Source organism: Penicillium psychrosexuale (genome assembly GCF_028828465.1).
Source record: "Penicillium psychrosexuale strain IBT 29551 chromosome Unknown utg000006l, whole genome shotgun sequence".
NCBI lineage: Eukaryota > Fungi > Ascomycota > Eurotiomycetes > Eurotiales > Aspergillaceae > Penicillium > Penicillium psychrosexuale.
Window position 1 is genome coordinate 743,600 of NW_026643191.1, and position 21,906 is coordinate 765,505.

The 21,906-nt window shown below is 50.7% G+C and overlaps 7 protein-coding genes across 7 annotated transcripts; 4 read left to right on the forward strand and 3 right to left on the reverse strand.

Annotated features, from left to right (window-relative positions):
- Window positions 1-1,336: 1,336 nt before the first annotated feature.
- atgI (autophagy protein ATG9) lies at window positions 1,337-4,230 on the forward strand (the record flags this gene model as incomplete). Its single annotated transcript, XM_057191047.1, has 2 exons — window positions 1,337-2,061; window positions 2,121-4,230. 2 exons carry the CDS (start codon window positions 1,337-1,339, stop codon window positions 4,228-4,230), a joined length of 2,835 nt encoding a protein of 944 aa, XP_057037183.1.
- Window positions 4,231-4,598: 368 nt separating this feature from the next.
- On the forward strand, window positions 4,599-5,108 carry N7518_010122 (uncharacterized protein; the record flags this gene model as incomplete). The annotated part of the gene is made up of 1 exon (XM_057191048.1): window positions 4,599-5,108. One exon carries the CDS (start codon window positions 4,599-4,601, stop codon window positions 5,106-5,108), a length of 510 nt encoding a protein of 169 aa, XP_057037184.1.
- A 1,576-nt stretch (window positions 5,109-6,684) lies between these two features.
- On the forward strand, window positions 6,685-9,524 carry N7518_010123 (class I alpha-mannosidase 1A; the record flags this gene model as incomplete). Its single annotated transcript, XM_057191049.1, has 3 exons — window positions 6,685-7,760; window positions 7,821-9,428; window positions 9,485-9,524. 3 exons carry the CDS (start codon window positions 6,685-6,687, stop codon window positions 9,522-9,524), a joined length of 2,724 nt encoding a protein of 907 aa, XP_057037185.1.
- Window positions 9,525-9,728: 204 nt separating this feature from the next.
- Window positions 9,729-12,282, forward strand: N7518_010124 (DUF2013 domain-containing protein; the record flags this gene model as incomplete). Its single annotated transcript, XM_057191050.1, has 6 exons — window positions 9,729-9,765; window positions 9,837-9,929; window positions 10,043-10,393; window positions 10,453-10,553; window positions 10,609-10,765; window positions 10,820-12,282. The coding sequence occupies 6 exons, from the start codon at window positions 9,729-9,731 to the stop codon at window positions 12,280-12,282; spliced, it is 2,202 nt and encodes a 733-aa protein (XP_057037186.1).
- A 348-nt stretch (window positions 12,283-12,630) lies between these two features.
- N7518_010125 (uncharacterized protein) lies at window positions 12,631-13,610 on the reverse strand (the record flags this gene model as incomplete). Its single annotated transcript, XM_057191051.1, has 2 exons — window positions 12,631-12,963; window positions 13,065-13,610. The coding sequence occupies 2 exons, from the start codon at window positions 13,608-13,610 to the stop codon at window positions 12,631-12,633; spliced, it is 879 nt and encodes a 292-aa protein (XP_057037187.1).
- An 860-nt stretch (window positions 13,611-14,470) lies between these two features.
- N7518_010126 (uncharacterized protein) lies at window positions 14,471-16,492 on the reverse strand (the record flags this gene model as incomplete). The annotated part of the gene is made up of 8 exons (XM_057191052.1): window positions 14,471-14,610; window positions 14,668-14,821; window positions 14,874-15,337; window positions 15,414-15,465; window positions 15,531-15,674; window positions 15,727-15,916; window positions 15,969-16,035; window positions 16,117-16,492. 8 exons carry the CDS (start codon window positions 16,490-16,492, stop codon window positions 14,471-14,473), a joined length of 1,587 nt encoding a protein of 528 aa, XP_057037188.1.
- A 1,870-nt stretch (window positions 16,493-18,362) lies between these two features.
- N7518_010127 (SLM1 family PH domain-containing protein) lies at window positions 18,363-20,986 on the reverse strand (the record flags this gene model as incomplete). Its single annotated transcript, XM_057191053.1, has 4 exons — window positions 18,363-19,473; window positions 19,529-19,866; window positions 19,919-20,406; window positions 20,467-20,986. The coding sequence occupies 4 exons, from the start codon at window positions 20,984-20,986 to the stop codon at window positions 18,363-18,365; spliced, it is 2,457 nt and encodes an 818-aa protein (XP_057037189.1).
- Window positions 20,987-21,906: the final 920 nt, after the last annotated feature.

Below are 21,906 nucleotides of genomic sequence, written 5' to 3' on the forward strand. Positions count from 1 at the left end.
GTAGGTACTTTTGATTCACTCTAGTTAGTTATACACTAATAGAGACATTAATAATGTCGTAGCCGGGGAGGGGAGTCTCTACTAAAACAGGTTGAGGGAAATCTCCGAAAGTGGAGTCAATTGTTAGTCTGTAGCGGTTAGGAAATGAGATCTTCAGCCAGGATTATATACTGGAGTCACACAGAACTAAGTTCAGATTGAGCCGTAGAGAGATGATAAATATGAGCATGTAAGCATATAAGCATATCTGATTTTGAAGTATTCAACACAAAAATAGCAAGTCGCAATTTCAAAGTGCTTTCTACTCAGTACGGTACGGTACCCGCTCATAACCATCGTAGATGAGTGTATTGTGGAACTGTGGATCAATCCTAAATTGTTGTACTTTACCAGTGGGTTCTGGAAGTCTTCCATGCACGCATTTAATAACGTCGGCCAGGGAAGCGATTGGACGACGGGGCACTGCGGATTTGAGACGACTCAAGAATGCCGGAGACAAGCGTAGGCAGTAAGATGGACTTTTACCGACGGTACTCATAGCTTGGCATGCCGCAGCTAGTGAGTACTAGTACTAGTACTATATGGTGGACGGAAACAGGCCGCATAGCGTCCTGTTCTAGCAGAGCTGTGGGGTGAATGTCGTAGGACCGATAGAGGTTCGGAGCGTGAATTCATTGTGGAGCCCCTCCGATGTTCGGGAAGATTTATTCAGGTATGCTCCGGGACAATCTTGTACGAGGCTTGAATACCTGCTCCGCTCGAGATAGTTGTAGACCCTCTAAGCTAGTGAGGTCGCAGCAGGATTCGAAAATCAATAAGATAATTTCCGTCAGGAGTTATGCAAAGAAATCCATTCTAGCCTAAATCCATGGAGCTAGCGATTGAATAATTATAGAGTCAATGAGTGAGAAGAATATGGAGGTAGAATATGGATAGGTTAGTCCTGATGGAGGCAAAATCACCTGTGGAGATAAGATAAGGTCCACAAGGGCCTAAACACGTGATATCTACGCACATGACTTTAGATTGCTGCCTGAGGCCACATACCCCTTCTTTATGTCATCATAGCTATCGGGAGGTCTGGGGAATGATCACGGCTCCTGGTGACTGTTATCACGAGGACTAAATCAGAGGCTACTATTTTATAAGCTGGTACAATCACCTTAATTAGGGTGCATGCTCATTTGAAACACGATTACGTTCAGTCTATTGTATTGATAGTGATCCCCATTTATCCGCATTTCAAGCGCCGCTGGATGGCATTTCATTACCACGATCACTGGCTTCTGAAGCTGTTGCCATGAATGGTCTGACTATAGCCTTAGTCTGATTCAAAATGATGTCCTCTAACATATTATCACGGTTCCTACCTCCAACGGGCTCACCATCGGTCTATGAGACCATTCGCCAACATGACGTCGGGTCCGAATACTCTGATCTCGAAGAACGTGCGGGCTTGGTCATAGAAGACCAACAGGAACAATTTAGTGACCGGGAACTGGAGGATGCACTAGCGGATGCACAGGATAGTGAAATAATCAGCCCCAGCACTGCATTGCTTGGGCAGGCACGGTCGGGCAAGGCACCTGAAGAGCGAGCTTCTCCATCTGGCACCCGCCGTCGCAAGTCGTCCCGGCCTCGGTGGATGCCACAAGAATCACCACTCGGATATGAGCTCGATGATCATGATGAGGACGTCCCTCAGTCTCTGCTGGTGGAAGGTCATCACGAAGATCTGAAATCACAGTTACCTCCTCCTCCCCGACTTCATGGTCGTCCGGACCGACGAAGAACCCCTAGCCCTGGTCCATCCTCACAACACACCGGAACACGTTGGAATGAACAAGCAGCCCATCAAACACTGCCCAGTGAAAGCGGTCATCCAATAGGGAGATGGTTCACCGGCCAACACCCTGGTCTTGCCAATGTTGACCCCAAGAAGAAGGCAATGTGGCGGTGGGCGAACGTCGAGGATCTGGATAACTTCTTAAAGGACGTCTATATATACTTCTTAGGGAACGGAATTTGGTCTATTCTGCTGACCCGGGTGCTGAACCTCTTGTAAGTTCACGATGAAACCCTTTCCAAAGCATCCTAGGAGAAGCTGACAGTACACACAGGACATTTGCATTCGTTGTTGGTTTCTCTACATTTTTAACCAACTGCATTGATTATTCTAAGGTTCGGCGAAGCAAAACTCTGGATGACATCCTCGTGCCTCAATGTACAGCAAATATGTCCGGGTCGTCCACATTTTTGCTGTGGCTTTTTAGCTTCTTCTGGATTGGGAAGCTTTTCCAGTACCTACTAGACATTCGCAGGCTCAAACACCTGCATGACTTCTATTTCTATTTGCTCGGCGTCTCGGATGCCGAGGTGCAGACGATTTCATGGCAAGAAGTGGTCAGTCGACTGATGGCGTTGAGAGATTCGAATCCATCTACTGCGGCTGCGGTTTCTGCCAAACATCGAAGATTCCTGGGCAGCCAGTCAAAGCAGAGAATGGACGCTCACGACATTGCCAACCGCCTAATGCGCAAGGAGAACTACATGATCGCATTAGTGAACAAGGATATTTTGGACCTTACTCTCCCTATCCCATTCCTCAAAAATCGACAACTCTTCTCCCGAACCATGGAATGGAATCTCAATCTTTGTGTCATGGACTATGTCTTTAATGAGCAAGGCCAACTGCGAACCCTGTTCCTCAAGGACACGCATCGGAGAGCCCTGAGTGATGGCTTACGTCGGCGCTTTATTTTCGCTGGCGTCATGAATATTTTCGTAGCGCCCTTTATTGTGGTCTATTTTATGATGCACTACTTCTTCCGGTACTTCAATGAGTTCAAGAAGAATCCGGGCCAAATCGGTTCCCGTCAATATACACCTATGGCGGAGTGGAAATTCCGCGAGTTCAATGAGCTTTGGCATCTCTTTGAGCGTCGAATCAATATGTCTTATCCATTCGCTAGTCGCTATGTGGACCAATTTCCCAAGGATAAGACTATTCAAGTGGCACGGTTCGTTGCTTTCATCTCTGGCGCTCTTGCCTCGGTGTTGGCCCTTGCCTCGGTGATAGACCCAGAGCTCTTCCTTGGATTTGAAATTACTCCTGACCGGACTGTGCTATTCTATCTTGGTATTTTCGGTACAGTCTGGGCCTTTGCGCGAGGGCTGGCACCCGAAGAGACCGATGTCTTCGACCCCGAGTATGCACTTCTCGAGCTGATCGATTTTACTCATTACTTCCCGTCCGGATGGAAGGGGCGTTTGCATAGCGACGACGTGCGGAAAGAATTTGCAATCCTCTATCAAATGAAAGTTGTGATATTCTTAGAGGAGATCTTGAGCATGATTTTCACTCCTTTCGTCCTATGGTTCAGCTTGCCCAAGTGCAGTGACCGTCTCATTGACTTCTTCCGGGAGTTCACCGTGCACGTCGACGGGGTAGGCTATCTCTGCTCTTTTGCCGTATTCGACTTCAAGAAGGGCACAAATGTGCTTTCCCAAGCCGGACCCGGGCGTCGAGATCCTGGCAAACAGGACCTGCGTACTGATTACTTCTCAACTAAAGATGGCAAGATGCTAGCTTCCTACTATGGCTTCTTGGACAACTACGGTACCACTCATCAACCTAACAGCCGACGACAATTCCACCCACCGCCAACCTTGCCAACCCTCAACTCACCCACTGCAGCCGAGTTCGGTGCTCTTCCTGATCGCCCTGACCATCTCCATGCACGCACTGGGCCGACCGCCGGTGTGCCATTTGGCGCTCAATCACTGATGGGAGGCTCTAAACTAAGGCAAATGGGAGGATTCGATCACCGATCTCCTGCTCCATCCATCCTGCTTGACCCGCACCACCAACCCTCAACCACTGGGTTCCGCGCCGCCCGAACCAGCCCCCAGCAGCACCATCGCTCTCGGCTCGGACACCCGTCTACGGATACTATCGACGACGAAGAAGAACCATTATCCCAAGACGGCCGTGATTCAACAATACGGCAGTCGGGTGCTCGTACCGGTAATTCCAGTGCAGGTGCAGGCACTAGTGACGGTAACCTCGGCGGTTCTTGGCGCATGAACCCACTCAGCAAGGACGAGGATGATCCTGATGAGGGCGATGAAGGTGAAAATATCGACGCCATTGCTGGTGGGGGCGGTGTTTTGGGGTTGATTCAGCAGTTCCAGAAAGTTAATACCGAAGGCAGACGGACGGGGATCTAGATATTCGTCTCCTGTGCCACTTCTTGGTGGTAGGCTTACTTAGAAAGCTCGTTGCTTATATGCTTCAGACACGATATATGACCATTTCATGCAGTGTTTAGTCTTTCATTGCTCTATCATCCATTGCCTTTGTCTGTTATGATGTAAGCAGTATGTTTGTCTACTAACTAGTCCTAAGTCACATGCACCCATGAACATCAGGCACCTTAGGAATCTGTGCAAGCGCCCAAATACCGATACACCCCTGTGCCCCTCCTTTCCCTCCCCCATCCCTCCATCCCTCCATCGCTCTTGATGTGCCTTCCTCTTTGACCTTGCCCACCGACAACCCACATTCATATCCACAGAAACAACCTAGCATCAACAAGATGCTCGACTGTATCGGAGGCTGTATCTTTGGGAGACTGGCGAACGAGTCACGTCCTCCCACCGACCCCCGATCCCCTGAGTCCATTGCCTCCGCTATTGTCACTAAAATCCTCAATGCCGACGAACCCTACTCGCTCGACAAACAACTGAACGAGGAACTTTCCACGGAAAGTTGGACCGACGCCATAGCACAAGCTATCCTGCACGGCTTGGAGAATGCAATCAATTCCGGCGCAGACATGGCGAAAGCTGCCTCTGATGCTGCGGCCCAGAGTGGAAACGCTGCTGTCGGCTTTGCGACAGACCATCCTGTGTACACTACGCTGATTGCATTGGGCATTCTGGCCTTATTGACACCTTGGGCTCTTGAAATCCTTGGGTTTGGGGAGTTGGGTCCAATTGAGGGCTCGTTTGCAGCTGGATGGCAGAGATCATTTGCTGGATATGTGCCTAAGAATGCTTTGTTTGGCTATTTCCAGAGGCTGGGTATGAAATGGCATTGGATTTAGATCTGTCTGAGTATGGTCCTCCGAAGTTGAGTTCACTTCGTATTGGCGGCTGGAAGTTTGAGATTTATCGTGCCCAATATTTTACTCTCTGTTAATTTCAATCTGTTGCTGAAGAAACAAGGTTGAGCAATGCCAATGAACCCTACTCCTGCTCACTAGTCGAATAACTGAACGAGAAACTTTCCACTGATAGTTGGAGGCTATTATCCACAACTTAGAGAATGCAATCAAATCCGGTGCGGACATGGCGAGAGCTGCGTCTGATGCTGCAGCTCAAAGTAGAAACGCCGCATCAGCTTTGCAATATACCTCTCGAGGAATAAGAGGTATCCACTGACAATGACTATACCTAATTGGGATATGGTTAGCAACACTATACTGTAATTGACTCAACTTCACGTGTTGGAGCTTTCGGTGTTGAAGGGTTGAGTTATTAGTACTTATTTGTCTTTTCTTCTCATTTTATTTATAATTTTCCGTATGTATGTGCTGTATATAGTATGTGCCATGCGAATTTCCCGATCGGGGTAAGCAAGTTTAATGATTACGTAATACTCAGGGGGTGCCCAGCACTAAAGCGGAAAGGGAAATCCAACTTGCTTGACCTAAAATCCGGTGTATTGTATGAGGAGTACGGAGTACATCGTTAACTATAGAATAAGATATGACAGGAGTGACTTATTTGCCACGTGCCATCCTTGAGGGTCTAGAACCGCACTCGCTATACAGGATAGAGGTTTTAGGGACAAAACCTAGCTTGGGGAAGCATTCAGCTAGACCTACTACTGACTTTATGTACCTCACTAGTTCACTAGGTCAATGTAACATAACCTACTACTAGTCATTACCCCGACCTAGTGACCTGATGACCCGGCGAACCCCCTATTTATACTTGAGTACTCCGTATTGTGTAGGATATATCTTCCGGTCCAGATTGCTGTCGATGCTCCCATGCAATCATAATCGCGCGGATTATTATGTGTCTCTCGGCTGCAGGCTGCAGGGGTTATTAGCACACCAATGGGAGATGAGCCATGTGGACCACCTTTGTGATGGAGGCCGCGCTGAGACAAGCTAGCGGAAGAGTCGATTGATGATAGGCCAACATGAGAAACCCTTACGGGTTGCATGTATTTAATCCAGTGACAGTCCGGAATCTGGGGCCAATGGTCAACGTTGAACAGCCTCGTTGTTTTATTCGCCCTAAAAGATGCCGTCTGGGCTGCAATCTCCACTATGTCTTGAGGCCCAAGAATCGCAGTTCTCTAGGGCATTGAGGAATTGAGAGCATATCATCGGGAAAGATCTCTTTGTACAAGAGAAATTGAAGTTGGAAAAAACATAAAGGAAAGATATAAAATGGAAATAAGAGTTGAAGAAAAGTTGAAGATGTCAAAGAACAGAAAGAACCAAAATAGAACGGGGAGGCTCTCGTGTGGATCTTTTTGTTTACTTGTGGAGTCTCGTGATTTCATCTGGACTTGGCTAATTTCCTTGGTGTGTCTTCCTTTCTCCTTCTTTTTTTTTAAAGTATTTTTTTCTCGAAACGAATATACCTAGAAGGTGACAGCTCGCGATGTTTCGAGCTCGCCGATACCGAGTTCTGGTCATATTCGCGGCGGCTGTCGTCTTCACATTCTTCCACTTTGCGCGGTCACGCGATTGGAGCTATACAGTGATTGAAGAGTCTAGCGTTCACGCACCCGATGCTGCCCATCCGCAAAACCCGGCCGTTGCTGCTGCCATTGAGGAGAGTCGAAACCGCGTGCTTCCCGACCCCAACCGCGGCTCCACCTCCTCCCCACCACAGACAGAGAAGATCATCTCGCCCGTGGGCCCCAATAGCGGCTCAAAGGACGGCAACCGGTTTAAAGATCCCTCCGACACCCCACCAGTGAAGACTCCCATCAAGAGTGATCCGAAGGACTCTGCGAAGGACTCCACGAAGGAACCCGCGAAGGAACCAGCGAAGGTGGGAGGCACCGACAGCTTGCCACCACCGGCAACGGAGAATACCAATAGCGCAAATGATGAGGAAATTGATAATGGAGGGACAGGCAGAATGGCAGCGGAGCGCCCTGAACCTGGCATTCCAACGGCCAAGTGGAAGAAGTTCCCCGAACGGTTCCCCGTCCCTGCAGAGGAGGTGATCAAGCTGCCAAAGGGAGAGACGAAGAAAATTCCTAAGCTGCAAGCGAAGTTCAAGGATGAGTCGAGCTCCGGCAAGCAAGAGCGCCTACAACGGCTTAGCACTATCAAGGCCGAGTTCACGCATGCCTGGCGAGGCTATAAGAAGATTGCGATGGGACATGACGAAGTCAAGCCTCTGTCGAAGGAGTTTGAAGACCCATTCAACGGCTGGGGAGCGACATTGGTCGATTCCCTCGATTCTCTCTGGATTATGCAATTGAAGGATGAATTCTCCGAGGCTTTGGATCTGATCAAAAACATTGATTTCAAAACGTCACTGCGAGCAGATATTCCGATGTTTGAGACAACTATCCGCTACCTTGGAGGTCTTTTGGGTGCCTATGACATTTCTGGTCATCGATACCCGGTGCTTTTGGAGAAAGCAGAGGAGCTTGCTGAGGTTCTCATTGGTGCCTTTGACACACCCAACCGCATGCCACACCTTTACTATCGCTGGGCCCCGTAAGTCTTGTCACAATTTATCCCTGATCATCTGGATGACGACTAACCAACATTTCCCAGCGAGTATGCTTCAAAGCCGCATCGGGCGTCTTCCCGAGCCGGCCTAGCTGAAATTGGGTCGCTTTCCTTGGAATTTACCCGTTTGGCTCAACTGACCAAGCGGGACAAATACTATGATGCGATAGCCCGGATTACCAACGAATTGGAGAAAATCCAGGATTTAACTAGCATCCCTGGACTGTGGCCTCTACGGGTCAATGCACAGGGATGTCCCAAGTACTCCAAGAACACACCTCCGCGTGATAGTAGCCCTACACCCGAGCAGAACCTCGCTAGTACAGCCGAGACTACTACTACGGTGACCCACAAGACTTACGCTGCACCAACAGACCTTGAGAGTTATTTGAAGCTCATCCCACGAGACACAAGCCCTGACATCGAAGGATATGCCCAACCTGCCAATGATACGCAAGCTGCCAGCGAGTCTCGCATTCAGTCACGCGAGCAAAATACACCAGCAGATACATGCAATGGCGGCTTGATACTTCCCCATTCACCCCGCGATAACGGGTACACCATGGGAGGAATGGCTGACTCGACCTACGAATACCTGCCCAAGGAATATCTGCTACTGGGTGGCATGAACGAGCAATACATGAATATGTATAAAAAGGCAGCCGCTGCGGCCCGCAAGAATCTTCTCTTCCAACCCATGGTGAAAGGTGGACGTGATATTCGGTTCATGGCCTCCACTAGTCCAATGACACCTGGAAAGATTGCAGAGCTCACTCCATCCGATCTTGAATACGAAGGCGCTCACTTGACATGTTTCGTCGGCGGCATGTTCGCCATAGGAGCCAAGGCCTTCGGCATCGATGCTGATCTGGAACTTGCAGCCAAACTGACCGACGGCTGTGTTTGGGCTTACGAGTCGACACAAACCGGAGTGATGCCTGAGCGCTTCCGCCTTTTGCCCTGTGAGAAAGGCTCGGCATGTGAGTGGGATCAAGCCCGCTTTGACATTGGTGTGGCACGCTACTCTCGCATAGACCCCGGAGCAGGACATTCGTTCCGCAACGGTGAGAGCAGCTACGAACAGCGCGTGAATTTGATTTCGCACGATCCACCCCAAGGATCTTCGAGCGGGTCGGTTCCCATCCCCATGCCGGGCTCATTAAACCCCCACGATAGCGATGTGTTGTCCAAGCGAGATGGACTCGCATTAGGAAAACGTGCGGAAGCATTTGCTCCTGCTTCAAGCCCGAGCCCTACTCCCAGTGGAACCGAACTGGAGGACCGGGATGCACCTCGTTCGTCTTCGTCGCCCGCTTCGCCTCACATCGCCGAAGTCGGCAAAGACCACCTCCCCGCAGGCATGATCAGTATTCCGTCGCCGAAATACTACCTTCGGCCCGAGGCGATCGAGTCAGTATTTATCATGTACCGTCTGACTGGCGACGAATCCTGGCGTCACAAGGGGTGGAAAATGTTCGAGGCTATTTCGAAGTATACCCGAACGGAGCTAGCCAACGCGGCCATCCACGATGTCACAGCCCAGAAACCGATCCACAAGGATACGATGGAGTCTTTCTGGCTATCTGAGACATTGAAGTATTTCTATCTTTTGTTCAGCGACCCTACTGTCGTGGACTTGGATAAATATGTTCTGTAAGTGACTGACGTAGCCTGTAAACAAACTCTGACCAAGAACTGACTTTTTACAGGAATACCGAAGCGCATCCATTCCTGCGCCCGCTTGCATAATTATGTTTTACATTTTGATACCAATGAAAGTTCTTTGTTCTATAACACATAATCTCCCATAGACCTCGTAATAACGTACAAGATAGTGTGTCCCTTAGGGTTGACCCGTAGTGGGACTCTTGAATTCCCCCCAATCCCCCGCCCTTCAACTCTCTCCAACTCTTCAAGCCGGCACATAAACCGGCATGAGCTGTCTGGTGGGAAATGGAGCCTGAGGTCTCGGAGACTGAGTTCTGGACTGGTACGTTGTTCTCAGCCCACTATTTTCTCCTTTCAAGATAATGCGACATGACAATTGACCGGTTCTCGCAGAACTTCAAGCGATCGTCTCCAAGCCCTGTGACTCCGAAGACCAGATCGACGACGCTCTCCGAGCCTATCTCGATCTAGCAACCCAACACAAAGGTGAATGGCACTTCGACCTCCGAGAAGCGATGTTAAACCCAACGACACACTCCGAAAACACGTCCGCCCCCAACTTTCCTTCCACCACGACTAACACACGTGCCCTTCCCTAGATGAATACCTCCGGTCGGAAACAGATTTCTCGCGCTGTTCCTACAAGCTATTTACATCGAGTATCTTCGCCACACATGCGGACTACGTGCGACGACAGATTCTCTACGGTCTTCTGCAGGACGACGACCCGGATACCCTCCACTTCATTGCGTCATTCATCCTCTTTGACGGACGACAGAATGAAGTCGTGCTTCAGATGCTGAATGACGAGGGCGCGTTTGCGCGGCTCCTCGAGCTCATACAGGCGATGCGGAGGGCGGATCTGGACGGCGACGCGGGTCTTCATCGTTTGTTGATGGACCTTGTGTATGAGATGTCGAGGATACAAAGGGTCAAAATTGAAGACTTGGGTGCGTTTTGGATACACGTGTGCCTGCTGCTGGTAGCTGATTATGGGGCTTGTGTGCAGTTCTCGTGGATGACGATTTCATTCGCTGTCTCTTTGATATCATCGAAGATCTCTCTTACGATGTTACCGACCCGTATCATTACCCCGTGATCCGGGTGCTGGTGAGTTCTTTCTTCGGGCTCATTTTGGTTAGAACGGGATTGACAAATTGACCAGCTGGTTCTGAATGAGCAATTCATGATCTCGGCTCACAACCCGGTGGACGGCCGGCCCTCTGGTCATTTGACCAACAAGGTTATCAAGGTCCTATCAGTATATGGTGGGATGTATAAGACATTCGGGGAGAACATCATTCTTCTTATCAACCGCGAAGGTAACGGATCCTTCTGTTCAATAAAGGCGATGACTGACAACTGACAACATGCAGCCGAGACGTCCCTTCAATTGCTTACATTGAAGCTTCTCTATCTCATATTTACCACCCCTAGCACATATGAGTACTTCTTCACGAACGATTTACACGTTCTGGTCGATATATTGATCCGGAACTTGCTCGATCTACCCGAGGAGGCCGCCGCTCTGCGGCATACTTACCTGCGTGTTCTTTACCCGCTTCTAGCTCATACACAGCTACGATACCCACCGCACTACAAGCGTGATGGACTTCGAGGGCTACTCAGCGTCCTTGTTCGGGGACAAGTCTCATATGGGAACGACGCAGAACACGAGAAAATACTGCATTTTGAAGAGGTCGATGAAACGACACGTCGACTTGTCGCCCGGTGTGCGACAGTGGATTGGCTACGTAATGTTGAACAGCTTGACGCCGCAGAAACGCAAGATACTCCCACTCAAGAGACAACAACTACAATTGAGACTGTCCTAGAACAAGGCGAGCGGCATGCGTCACCCGTAGATATCGGCGAACCACTCGACATTTCTCACACACTCTCACGATCAAGCACAGTCGCTAGCTCAACTGATACCGCATCACCAACGCGAACGGACTCGTATAGTTCGTCTAATACACCGGGCAGTCGGAAACACAGCTTAATCAACCGGCTCGGCATGAACCTAGAGCCCGCATCCGCATCTTCACTGAGCGTTCAGGCCGTTGCAGCACACCACGAAAAACCAGGCATAATCACCCCCAGCCGCAAAGATGGAGTCCCTGTCGCCGCTCTCAGTGACGAGACGCCAATAATCCGACCACCAAAGGTCAAGCCAGAACCACCGAAATCTCGACGCTGGCGCGGGCGCCGTATGGCCGTGGATGAAGATGAGCACCACTCTGCTGGCACAAGCAGTGACAGGAACACCATCCCCGAAGGCATCGAAGTCAGTCCCACCACCATTATCACCGCCAGCACACCACCACTACAGACACATAGCAGTGATCGCGACTCCGGCTCAGGTTCCACTCTCACAACTTCAGGTCCACCGCGACGATCTGTATCAAACCCACCCCCGGCCCTCCCGCCACCACGCCGTTCCAGCCATAACACACCTTCATCAAGTCACCACCGACCCGTCCCAGCAGCGGGAACAAGCCGACATGGCCAGGCTCCACTTCCGCCAAAAGCGCGCCGTTGGGGACGTGGCAAACCCCAGCATGGACAGAGTGACTCGGTCGAGAGCGGGGCCAGCAGTGTTAGTCCATCGAAGGAGCGTGAAACTGCTGAAAACACCACCGTGCTTGCTCAGCAAGAGCTGTCACAGTCACCAGAGCACAGCGTTCTTTCAGATCCGTTCTCGCCAAAGTCCCCCACATTGGTGATTTCGCCGATCGAGGTTACTGCAGACAAGACAGATGTCCCAGCCGACGGTGCTGGCGACGACCATGTGCATCTCAGTGTAGAGGAGGCGGTGCAGAATGTCTCCCTGCAGTGAGCGTTACTTCTCGATCTGTTTAATTCCTTTTTTTTTCATGATTAGATATACTTTTTGGCTTGTTTCAGGTTGTTTTTTGGCATCAAGCGCGGCTGTTCGGGTGAACAGATTGGGACATGGTAGGCTATGTCTCTAGTTATTTTGCATGGCATGGATATTTGCGAGGACATCAGCGAGGACCGGATCCTAGAATAACACAATAGAGTCTATTTGCTGACAAGAATGGAGTAGTTTACAATAATAACATAGTTGGAATAAAAGTACAAATCTATCTCCCACCGAGCAAAGCCTGCTTCAGTGAATGACCTGAGTATGGGACTAGCCATATATACTAAGAATGAAGATACCTCAGATCTTCAACCCCCAGCTTCGCCCCAGCCCAATAGCAGTATTCCACCCAAACCCAGCACACTGTCCAATGCCAGTAATCTTATCAGCAAGCGCCTTCCGATCATCAAAGCGACGCTCTACGAACGCCGCCGTCTCCACGAGATCCGGCGTCGGGTCACGGGTCATGACAACCTCAGCACTGGCATAGATAGCCGACACGGCCAGACGGCGCGTGTACCAAGTAGCATCAACAGTGTCATCACCGGAAAGAGTAAGGATATCCGAAGCAAGGGCATGCAGTTCGGTAAGAGAGAGGGGAATATTAGCCAAGAGCGACATTTGCGCGAGAGCCTAGGTAGAGAAATAGATTAGCATGGGAGATCTCCAAATCATGTCCTTCCTCCTTCTATATATATCCAAGGAAGGAAAGGAAGAAGGAAAAAAAAACTCACATCCTGCCAAACATCCCTAACATCCGCATTCATCCTCAACCTCTCCAAAAGCAGTCCCCGCACGCGCTCCTCAACAGAAAGCTCATGAACATCTTTCCCCTTCTCCGCCGCAATGCGCCGGAATAACCCGCCCTCCTCGACCTTACCGCGCAGCAGACCCCGACGACTAGCAAGCCAGAAGAGGATGAGGTCGAATTCGCCGCGGGGGAGGAGCTGCACCGAGACGTCGAGGAAGCCGGCGTCCCGCGCGCCGAGGGTTAGTGCCGTGGCTGAGAAGCCGTGCGTGGGGACGTGGGCGAGCGCGGAGGTTAGGATTGCGGTTTGGGAGTTTGTGTATGAGTGGTCTGGGAGCCGAGCGTGGAGGTCTGAGTGGTAGCTTCGGTGGCGGAGTTGTCGGGGTTTGTTTGTTCGGGGTGTGAGTTGCGTGGTGCGGGTGCTTGGTGTGGTTTGGAGAGTTGTTGTGCTTAGTCCTCGGGTTTGGCGGAGGGATTGGGCCACGGAGGGGGCGAGGACCCTTTTGGGGAGAGCGCGGGCGAGGTAGGACATGGTTTGAGTGTGCTTGGGTGGTGCAATGGGGAGATACGGAGTAGATGTGATTGTTGGAGATGGATTGGGGTTGGTCCGTGCGTTGTAGTATAAGATCGAGATGGATCTGGTGTATTGCAGAATCTACATATGTATAGTATTATACTTGATGTCTGTCTATTTGGATTGCTATATATGTGTGTAAACTGGACGGTATACTTGATTTATATCGAGCTAATGATTGAGTCTGATTCTCGGCTTCGGACATATGTACCTTTTGTATGGGATATACATACAAAAGATACAAGATGAAACTTCCTCAGACCATCCTTCAACCATAATATTATTCAAAGTGGGATCATAACTACATACTAATAGTATGCCTGTGATAGCAATGAGTCCAACTGTAGCAGACATTGTACGTAGATCGTAAATATTTAGATCTGCCGAGGACTTGAATGCAGCAAAGCAAACCGAGGAGATACCTCGAAATGACCACCGTACGTGACCCAGAAATATATATGTAAACCAGAATAGATACGATAAAAGAAAGCGAAGGCACATAAACGAACGGCGACAAGGACAAGTACGACCACGATGGATACGAAAGCCTGGGCAGTTAGACAAACTATGCTAAGATAGATACGATTTTCAAAGGATAAAGACTAGCAAACCTACGAAACATAAGTGGAAGAAAATGCTCATTCCATTTTGGAAACAATTGATCAGCCCAAATAGGCACTCGAACCCCATTTTGCGAGGACGAAGCCACGAAAGAACTGAAATGGGAATAAGGGAATCATGAACAAGACATTGCGAAAAAAAAGCCAGACGCCCCCCTGTCAAAGAAAGTGACTAGGTAAAACAAGGACGAAAGTGCTTTACATGATCTGGTCCTGGGTCAAACCGACGGTCGACTCTTGGCCTTCCATCATCTCTTCGGGACCTGGGCCAGCGTTCATGTACTTCACGAAGGTGATGCCCAGGGGACGACCACCGTACTGGTAGCCGGAGAATTTAGCTGTGAGGGATGAATATTAGTATATGGATTGGCAGTCACGATACAAATGCAACGTACCAATTGCAGTTTCAGCAGTATCAGCGGTGTCAAATTGAACCACACCAGTACCGCGGGAGCGGCCGTTAGGCTCGTACTGAATTTCAGCGCGTTCAACTTTACCGATGGTGGAGAACAGATCAACCAGGTCATCATTGCAAGTAGACCAGGGCAACTAATTGAAGTTAGCATTCCATATGTTGCCTATCGCGCATCCCAAAACTTACGTTGCGAACATAGATGACAGCGCTCTTGTCACCGTTGGAAGTGGCATAATCAGTGAAAGGGTTGGGGGGTCCGGAGGGAACAGGAGGAGCACCACCGTGCTCAAATCCACCGGCACCGGGGAAACCACCGTGGCTACCAGGGGAGCCGCCAAAGCCGCCGCGTCCAGCGAAGCCACCGCCAAAGCCTCCGCGACCACCGAAGCCTCCACGACCCATAGGACCGCCGAAGCCGCCACGACCGCCAAAGCCACCGCCAAAGCCACCACGACCACCGAAGCCGGGGCCACCACCAGCGAACCGATCTTCGCGAACTTCAAGGGGACGACCCTGCCAATCGTATCCGTTGAACTGCGCAATGGCGTTACGCGCATCATCAGGAGACTCAAAAGCAACGATGCCGGAGCCCTTGGGGCGTCCGGTAGGGTCGGTGTGCACATCGGCACGGATAACGGCACCTTGCTGGGCTGTAATACGGAGTCCGGGTCAATTCACCTCACACTAGGAAAAAGTAGGAATCCAAGTCCAAAGATCCGCACTTACCTGCTGAACGGAACAGATCCTTCAAGTCTTGCCAGCCAACGTTGAAAGGAAGCTATACCGAACTGTCAACAAAGCCTGCAGAACTTAGCATAACGGGGGTAAAAAGAGGGCACAAACGTTTGAGACATAAATCTGGCGGCCACCGCCACCAGCACCACCTTGGGGGCCTCCGAAGCCACCACCACCGAATCCACCTCGGGCACCGGGGCCGAAATCACCGCGTGGGGGACCACCAACGAAACGGGGCTCGGATTCACGGTCCTGGGGAAAAGTCAGTACTAATCGCAACACCATGGAGCTTGTGAAGACATACCTCACGAACATAAACAAGGCGACCCATCAGGCTCTGGTTGCTGAGCGTATTCACGGCGTTTTGTGCTTGGTCCCTGGTTGCATATTCCACAATCCTGGTACACATGTCAGCTAGAACGTCAATTTGAAGAAAGACGAGAAACTCACCCGCATCCCTACAAATCAGGACAGCCAAGGTCCACCCGTCAACCCTATACAAACCACGAGAAAGATCGGGGAAATAGAAGGAACTAGCCCCTCTACATATAAGCGCCCACCTTCGACATTCCATTAGGAAGAAGCAAAACATCTGCAAAGAGAACTTCTCCAGCTGTAAAAAACAAGGCGCAACCATGGTTAGCTTCAATCGTTCCAACAAATCACCAAATTCTAATGCGCAACCCCTGCTCACCCTGTCTCATAAAATCCTTAAGATGATGCCACTTGACATCATACGAAAGGTTGCCGACATAGACCCGGCGGTCTTGCTGGGACGAATCGCGAACGGTCTGCATCATATTCTCCTTGGCGGCACGATCCTCGAATCGAGCGGGGGTATATCCACTGCGTCCACCGAAAGGAGAGCCTGATCCTGGGGGTCCGGTTGCTGCTCCGGAAGCACTCAAGGGAGATCTGGAACGGCGTTCGGGACGGCGGTATTCCTCACGGTCACCACGGCTGCGGGAGCGACTCCGGGGGGAGTACGAACGACGGGCGCGTCGGGGGGGACTGCGAGAAGAGCGGCGACGGGGTGAGCGAGACCTCTCACGCTGGATCTGGTCAGACATGAACAAAAAGTAGATAGCAACGACGGTCGCAAAAGCGGGGCAATATTATAACGTATAAAATTGATGAAAAAGAGATGGGACGGAGCAAAAGACGTGTTCAGACGGCAGTCGCTATGTGGAAGTCGCAACTCCGAGGGGGGTCGTCTGCGGCGTGGGTCATGTGACCACTAGCTCTGGGGGAGTTTGTCTCGGATACACTGAGGACCTCCGGAGTAGGAGCTTAGGGCCACTGGCACAGGGTGTTTGTGCACACATCACAATTAATTTTCAGAATCACATAACGTGATAGTAATGTGCTTCCGCCTTGTGGCCCACTGATCTCCAGATCCGGCAGAGATATCTGATCAAGTAGACATGGCGGTTTCCACCCCCCGCACTGACCACACGCCGGCGATAGCGACCTCTGGTATAGAGCTGCGAGCCATGCGCACAGATTGGAATGTTTTGTAGAGTCGCTGGGGAATAGGAAGACAAAAAGGAACACGGGGCTCGCGGCAAACTTACTTGGTATGGTCGATAGACGTCGGCTGGGCGGATGAGGCTGTCAGCGGAGAATCTCAAGAAACCAAAGGATAGGAAGAAATAGGAAAAGGAGAAGAAGCGGGGGAAAATGAAAGTACCAGGCGTCAAGGTTCAACGCTTGGGGGGAGACCTGAGACGGTGATTGGATGAAGGGCTGAAATTGACCGGGGACCCTTCGAGTGTACCAGGCAGATGAGAGTAACAAACGAGTAATACAAAGATACGAAAAAGCAAAGTGTAATAATCCAGAGGACGCGCGAGAACGTACCCATGATTGCGGGCTCGATGGAGCGCCGAGATACGTTGTACAAAGACGAACGATGGGAGACGGGGGAGGTGAAGGTAGAAGGGAGCGGAAGAAGTGTTGTTCTTTGGATTCCGGATCCTACAAAGACTCTTGGGGAAATATCATGGAGAGAAGAAAATACAGAATTCTGATATGTACTTGAACACCTCGGGCAAAACCCGTCACCGCCCCGGCATATAGTTAGGACCTGGTGTATACAGCTATGGAAATATCACGGGGGAAGGAACGAAGCTGTTAGGGGGTAATGTAGATATCAATCCGCTCTTTCATTCCCAAAGAAATATCACAAACTAGACTATGATTTATGTACTGCCTAGATATGTACATCAATGTAGCTCCTGACCATACAGACCAGCCTTATCGTTCTTATCGCTCCTCTCACCTCCTGCGCACCAACATACACGAATGGACATCTGCACTCATGACTGGCTGCACGACGTATTTAAGTTACTAAATTGCCACGGCCTGTAACCTTTCGAAAGACTGTATCCATTCAAAGGTTATACATGGAAAAGTTATTCGCACTATTTAAGCCTTTCTCTGCCGTTACCTAGAGAACTTTATCAGGACTACTAAAATACCAAAGGGACTACTAATAAGTAAACTGGATCATGGGCTGCAAATACAAACAACTCTTCGTATGCATCTTTAATAAGAAAAAGACCCCCTCACTTCAATAAAAAACCTCAAACAATAAGTCCTACCGGGAAACGAAACGAAAGAAAAGGGTGCTGAGTACCCAGCATTGGGAATCAAGAATAAATCCGCGGAACAATAAACAAAAACAAAACATCCATTGCGCCACACCCTGTCTGTAAAACGAACGCCGATGCAGCATGACTTTTATGCTGTGCGAGAGACTGATCCGGTGTGGAAACAGTCCTAACGAGAGGACCAAAACGCCTTGGAACGGACGAGTTGTGTAAGGGGCGAGGAGTGGGACATGTACAGATAAAAGAGAACATCAAAGAGAAATAGAAGAAATGGGGTAAGAAAGATGAAAGGACAAATGTGGAGATGAAGATAGAAAGGGCGGGGACCCTATGCTGCCACATTGGTACGAGGATAACGGCCTGGCATCTTCATATCCAGAGCAACGGAGTTGTCTGTATTCGAACGCAGCAGAATTGGAATCTTGGCTACACTGTCTGATTCGAGACCTTGGTGGATAGGACCATTCCCAAGACCGACGGTCTGGATCTTAGGAAGGTCGACTTCGTGATCATCTACCGAAGTAGGGTTGGTATGGGTCGTAAATTCAGTCGCATTGGTGTTGGTGGGCGCCGTAGAGACACTCTCCCGACGGTCAATCTGGGCAGGAGCCGACTGATCGCGACGGTTAGCGATACCGACACCCGAGACGGCAGCAAGGGAAGCTTGATCTCCATCGGACCGAATATCGCGGTCATCCCGATTCGGGGGTTCCAGCTGCTGGCTCTGCCTCTTCTTAGCCACTGCCACGGACGGTCCGATCCAGTCACCGTAGTAGCTATCGTGTTGGTTACTATCAGGGCGAGACCTTTCATCGGTCCCGTCGTTGGATCTGTAGCTTTGGTAGGAATTGCGTCCGTCGCCGCTACCTACTGGTCGCAAGCTGTCATTAAAGGCACTGGACCCATCGGGGAGGGACCCGGCAGCCCCTAGCATATCTCTGCCAGCGGAGCTGTCCCCGCTGGAAGGTGACAGGGGCGCTTGGAGGTTTCGGTCAAGTTGGACGTCGCTGGGGAACGCGCCTCCAGCTTGGCGAGAGGATGTGGGTCGGTCGTGAGTCATGACCGCAGACTCCGCGGCGTATGGAGTGCGATCGGCTTCGTCGTCCTCCATCACCTCATTCACCGACCTGCCACTCACGCTGCGGACATGCTGCCGGACAAAGGCGTTTCGCGCCTCTCCTGTCATGCCAATCAAGCCTTCGATATCTTCATACCAGGACATCATGGTCTCGTGAGATTCGGCGCGGAAGACCCACGAGTGGCCTCGGTGCATTGCGCCAGTCTGTCGACCCTTCAGCATAAACTTGTGGGAGCTTGAGTCTTCCTGTGAGTGGGAGCCGAGTTTCTGCTCTGGAAGATAGAGAGACATGACAGGCGTCTGCCATGCCACACGATCCGCCGACTTGAACTCGTGGAGATGTGTTGGCGACAACACATACCTAGAGTTGATTAGATAATGGCTTCAAACCGCACGGTAAAGAAAATGGTACTCACCAGCCAGGAGTATAACTCTTGAGATACTTGCTCTTGCGCTCCAACATACCAGCTCGGACTTCAGCAGCTGCTGGATGATCCTTGCCAGGGTATGTGATGCTTTCTACATCCCGGAGAGGAATCCGAGGATCGACAAGTTCTTCTGTGTCGGCAACAAACTGGTTCCACTCGAAATCCTGGGGCATGGAGATCGGACCCGCCTGGAGCTTCTCAACGGTATCAAGAGCTTCATTGGCTTCGCGTCGGAGGATACTAGCGTACGCATTGTATGCCTTCTGGATCTCGCTCACGACAATCCCCTCTAGTTCACGACCAGAGTTCTCTAGGTTCAAGAATGCCTATAGAAGCAACATTAGACAAGCAACTAAGATAGACAAAGTTATCACAAACCCGATGCAAGTAGTTCTCCTCCTCGATCTGTTTCTCGACCTGCTTCTCCACGCCCAGGCGCAGGATGAATGGATCACCTTTGCCCGATGTCGCAGAGGCATCGGTATCGACAAGCCCAAGAGCCTCTTGCAAGTTCCGTACGGCTTTGCGCGTGCCGTCGACTTCCTTGTCGACGGTATTCTTGAAATCAGCCGAGAGACTCTTGATCTCCTTGGTCTTCTTCTGGAGATCGCTGCGGAGACCAGTCAATTGGCTGATCACCTCGACTTCCACCTCGACAGCCTTATTGGCCTCAGTATAACCCTGGCGGTGGAAATTCTGGAGGATCTCCGTCGCATCGGCCAGACCACCTGGCTGAAGCAAGCCCGGTGGAAGAGTCTGGTTATTAACAACGCTCGAAGCGGATAGGAACAGCTTCGCTCTAGTTTCGTAAGATTTCTGCACCTCCTTAAAAAAGAGAATCAAGTCCTTCAGAAGCTTGCGCCAAGCTACAAATCCTAGTTAGCAAAGTCTCCCTAACCCGCGCATGGACAAGAGTAAAAGCCCACCTCCAAACCGATTCGCCAGCACCTCGGTCGGGTTCCCATTAGTAGGGACCGGAGTCAGGAAAGCACTATTGACATCCTCCGCACCATCGGTGTGATACTTTTCGCGATCGCCCAAGCTCAGACTCCTCACACTGCCGGCGCGCATGCTCCTCCGGCTCCCACTGCGCCGCAAGCTCCCCTTCTTACTCAGCGAGGCCTTCTTCCGCAGGGTGCTCGAACGGGACGGGCTCGAGGATTGCACGTGCGACATGGTGGAGACAGAGCGCTGCACTCCAGGGCGATCGAACGCCGAGCTGCGGTGGCTGGCGGTATCAAAGTCCTCCTTGAAACGGGGGTTGTGGGGAACCTGCGACGACTCGAGGGCGCCGGAGCTGTACTGGTATGCTGATGTGCCGGCGAATGAATTCGGTCGCGACAGAGTCGAGCGCGGGCCGTACCCGCGACTCAAAGCCCCGGGATCAATTTGCGGGACCATGTATGCATCCTGTGAGGGCGTCTGTGGCCGCGCGGCCATCGCCATATCTGCGGGAACGTGGGGTATTATGGTTTATGCAGGTGTCTCGGGATAGGTAGCGAAGCAAAGGATCGAAATTTGGCCGAAAGTTGGAAGTAAAAAATTAAAGAAAGGAAAAAATGGGATAATCAAGATAATCAGGATAATCGGGATAGTCAAGGATAATAGCTCCAAGAGTTCACAGGCCTAAAGTGGCGTCGTTTCTGGTTACCTGGCGAACGGAGCAATTGTATGCGGGGGAGGTACTGGCAGCATGAGATTCGCCCCACTCGGTTGGAAAAAAAAGGAGAAGATCAAGAGATTGGGCTGCCGATACAGGGCAGAGCTGGGGAATTAAAGGGAAAGGAAATTCTGACGATGACGTCTACGAGATGCAAGATGGTGACGACCTTGGAAGAAACTAGGCTTTCGGGACGACCGGGAGAAAAGAGAGGGGGAAAAAGCCATTTGACTTCTCGTTCTCTATATCTTCGTGGTTGACGTACTGGATCGGAATTCAAAGCCGTCTTTACAGTGTTTCCATTCATTCTGGTTCCTATACTGTAAATAGCAACGGGGGACTTGTATACTTCCCTTTTATATGGCTGCCTATACGAGAAGTGGCTGAGGGACTCCGCCCCTGAACAGAACGAGCAAGACTATTGGAATAAGATTATTATTGCGATCCTCTCGTGCACAAGATCCACTCGATCTGTGGCTCATACAATATAGGAGAAGAAAAATAAAGGGGAGGTACCCTTCCCCTGATCATCTAGTGATGAACAGTGCATGACGTTTGGATCTGGGGAGAAGGACAGATCAAGGGCAGCGACTTTGACATGTTCTCCCCGGCTCATTCGGAATACTACATCTTCATTTGGGTACTGTCGAGACTTTCTTATCTGGCTGTTACATATTGTGAGTGGATTTCGTCCGGGCCCCGAGGT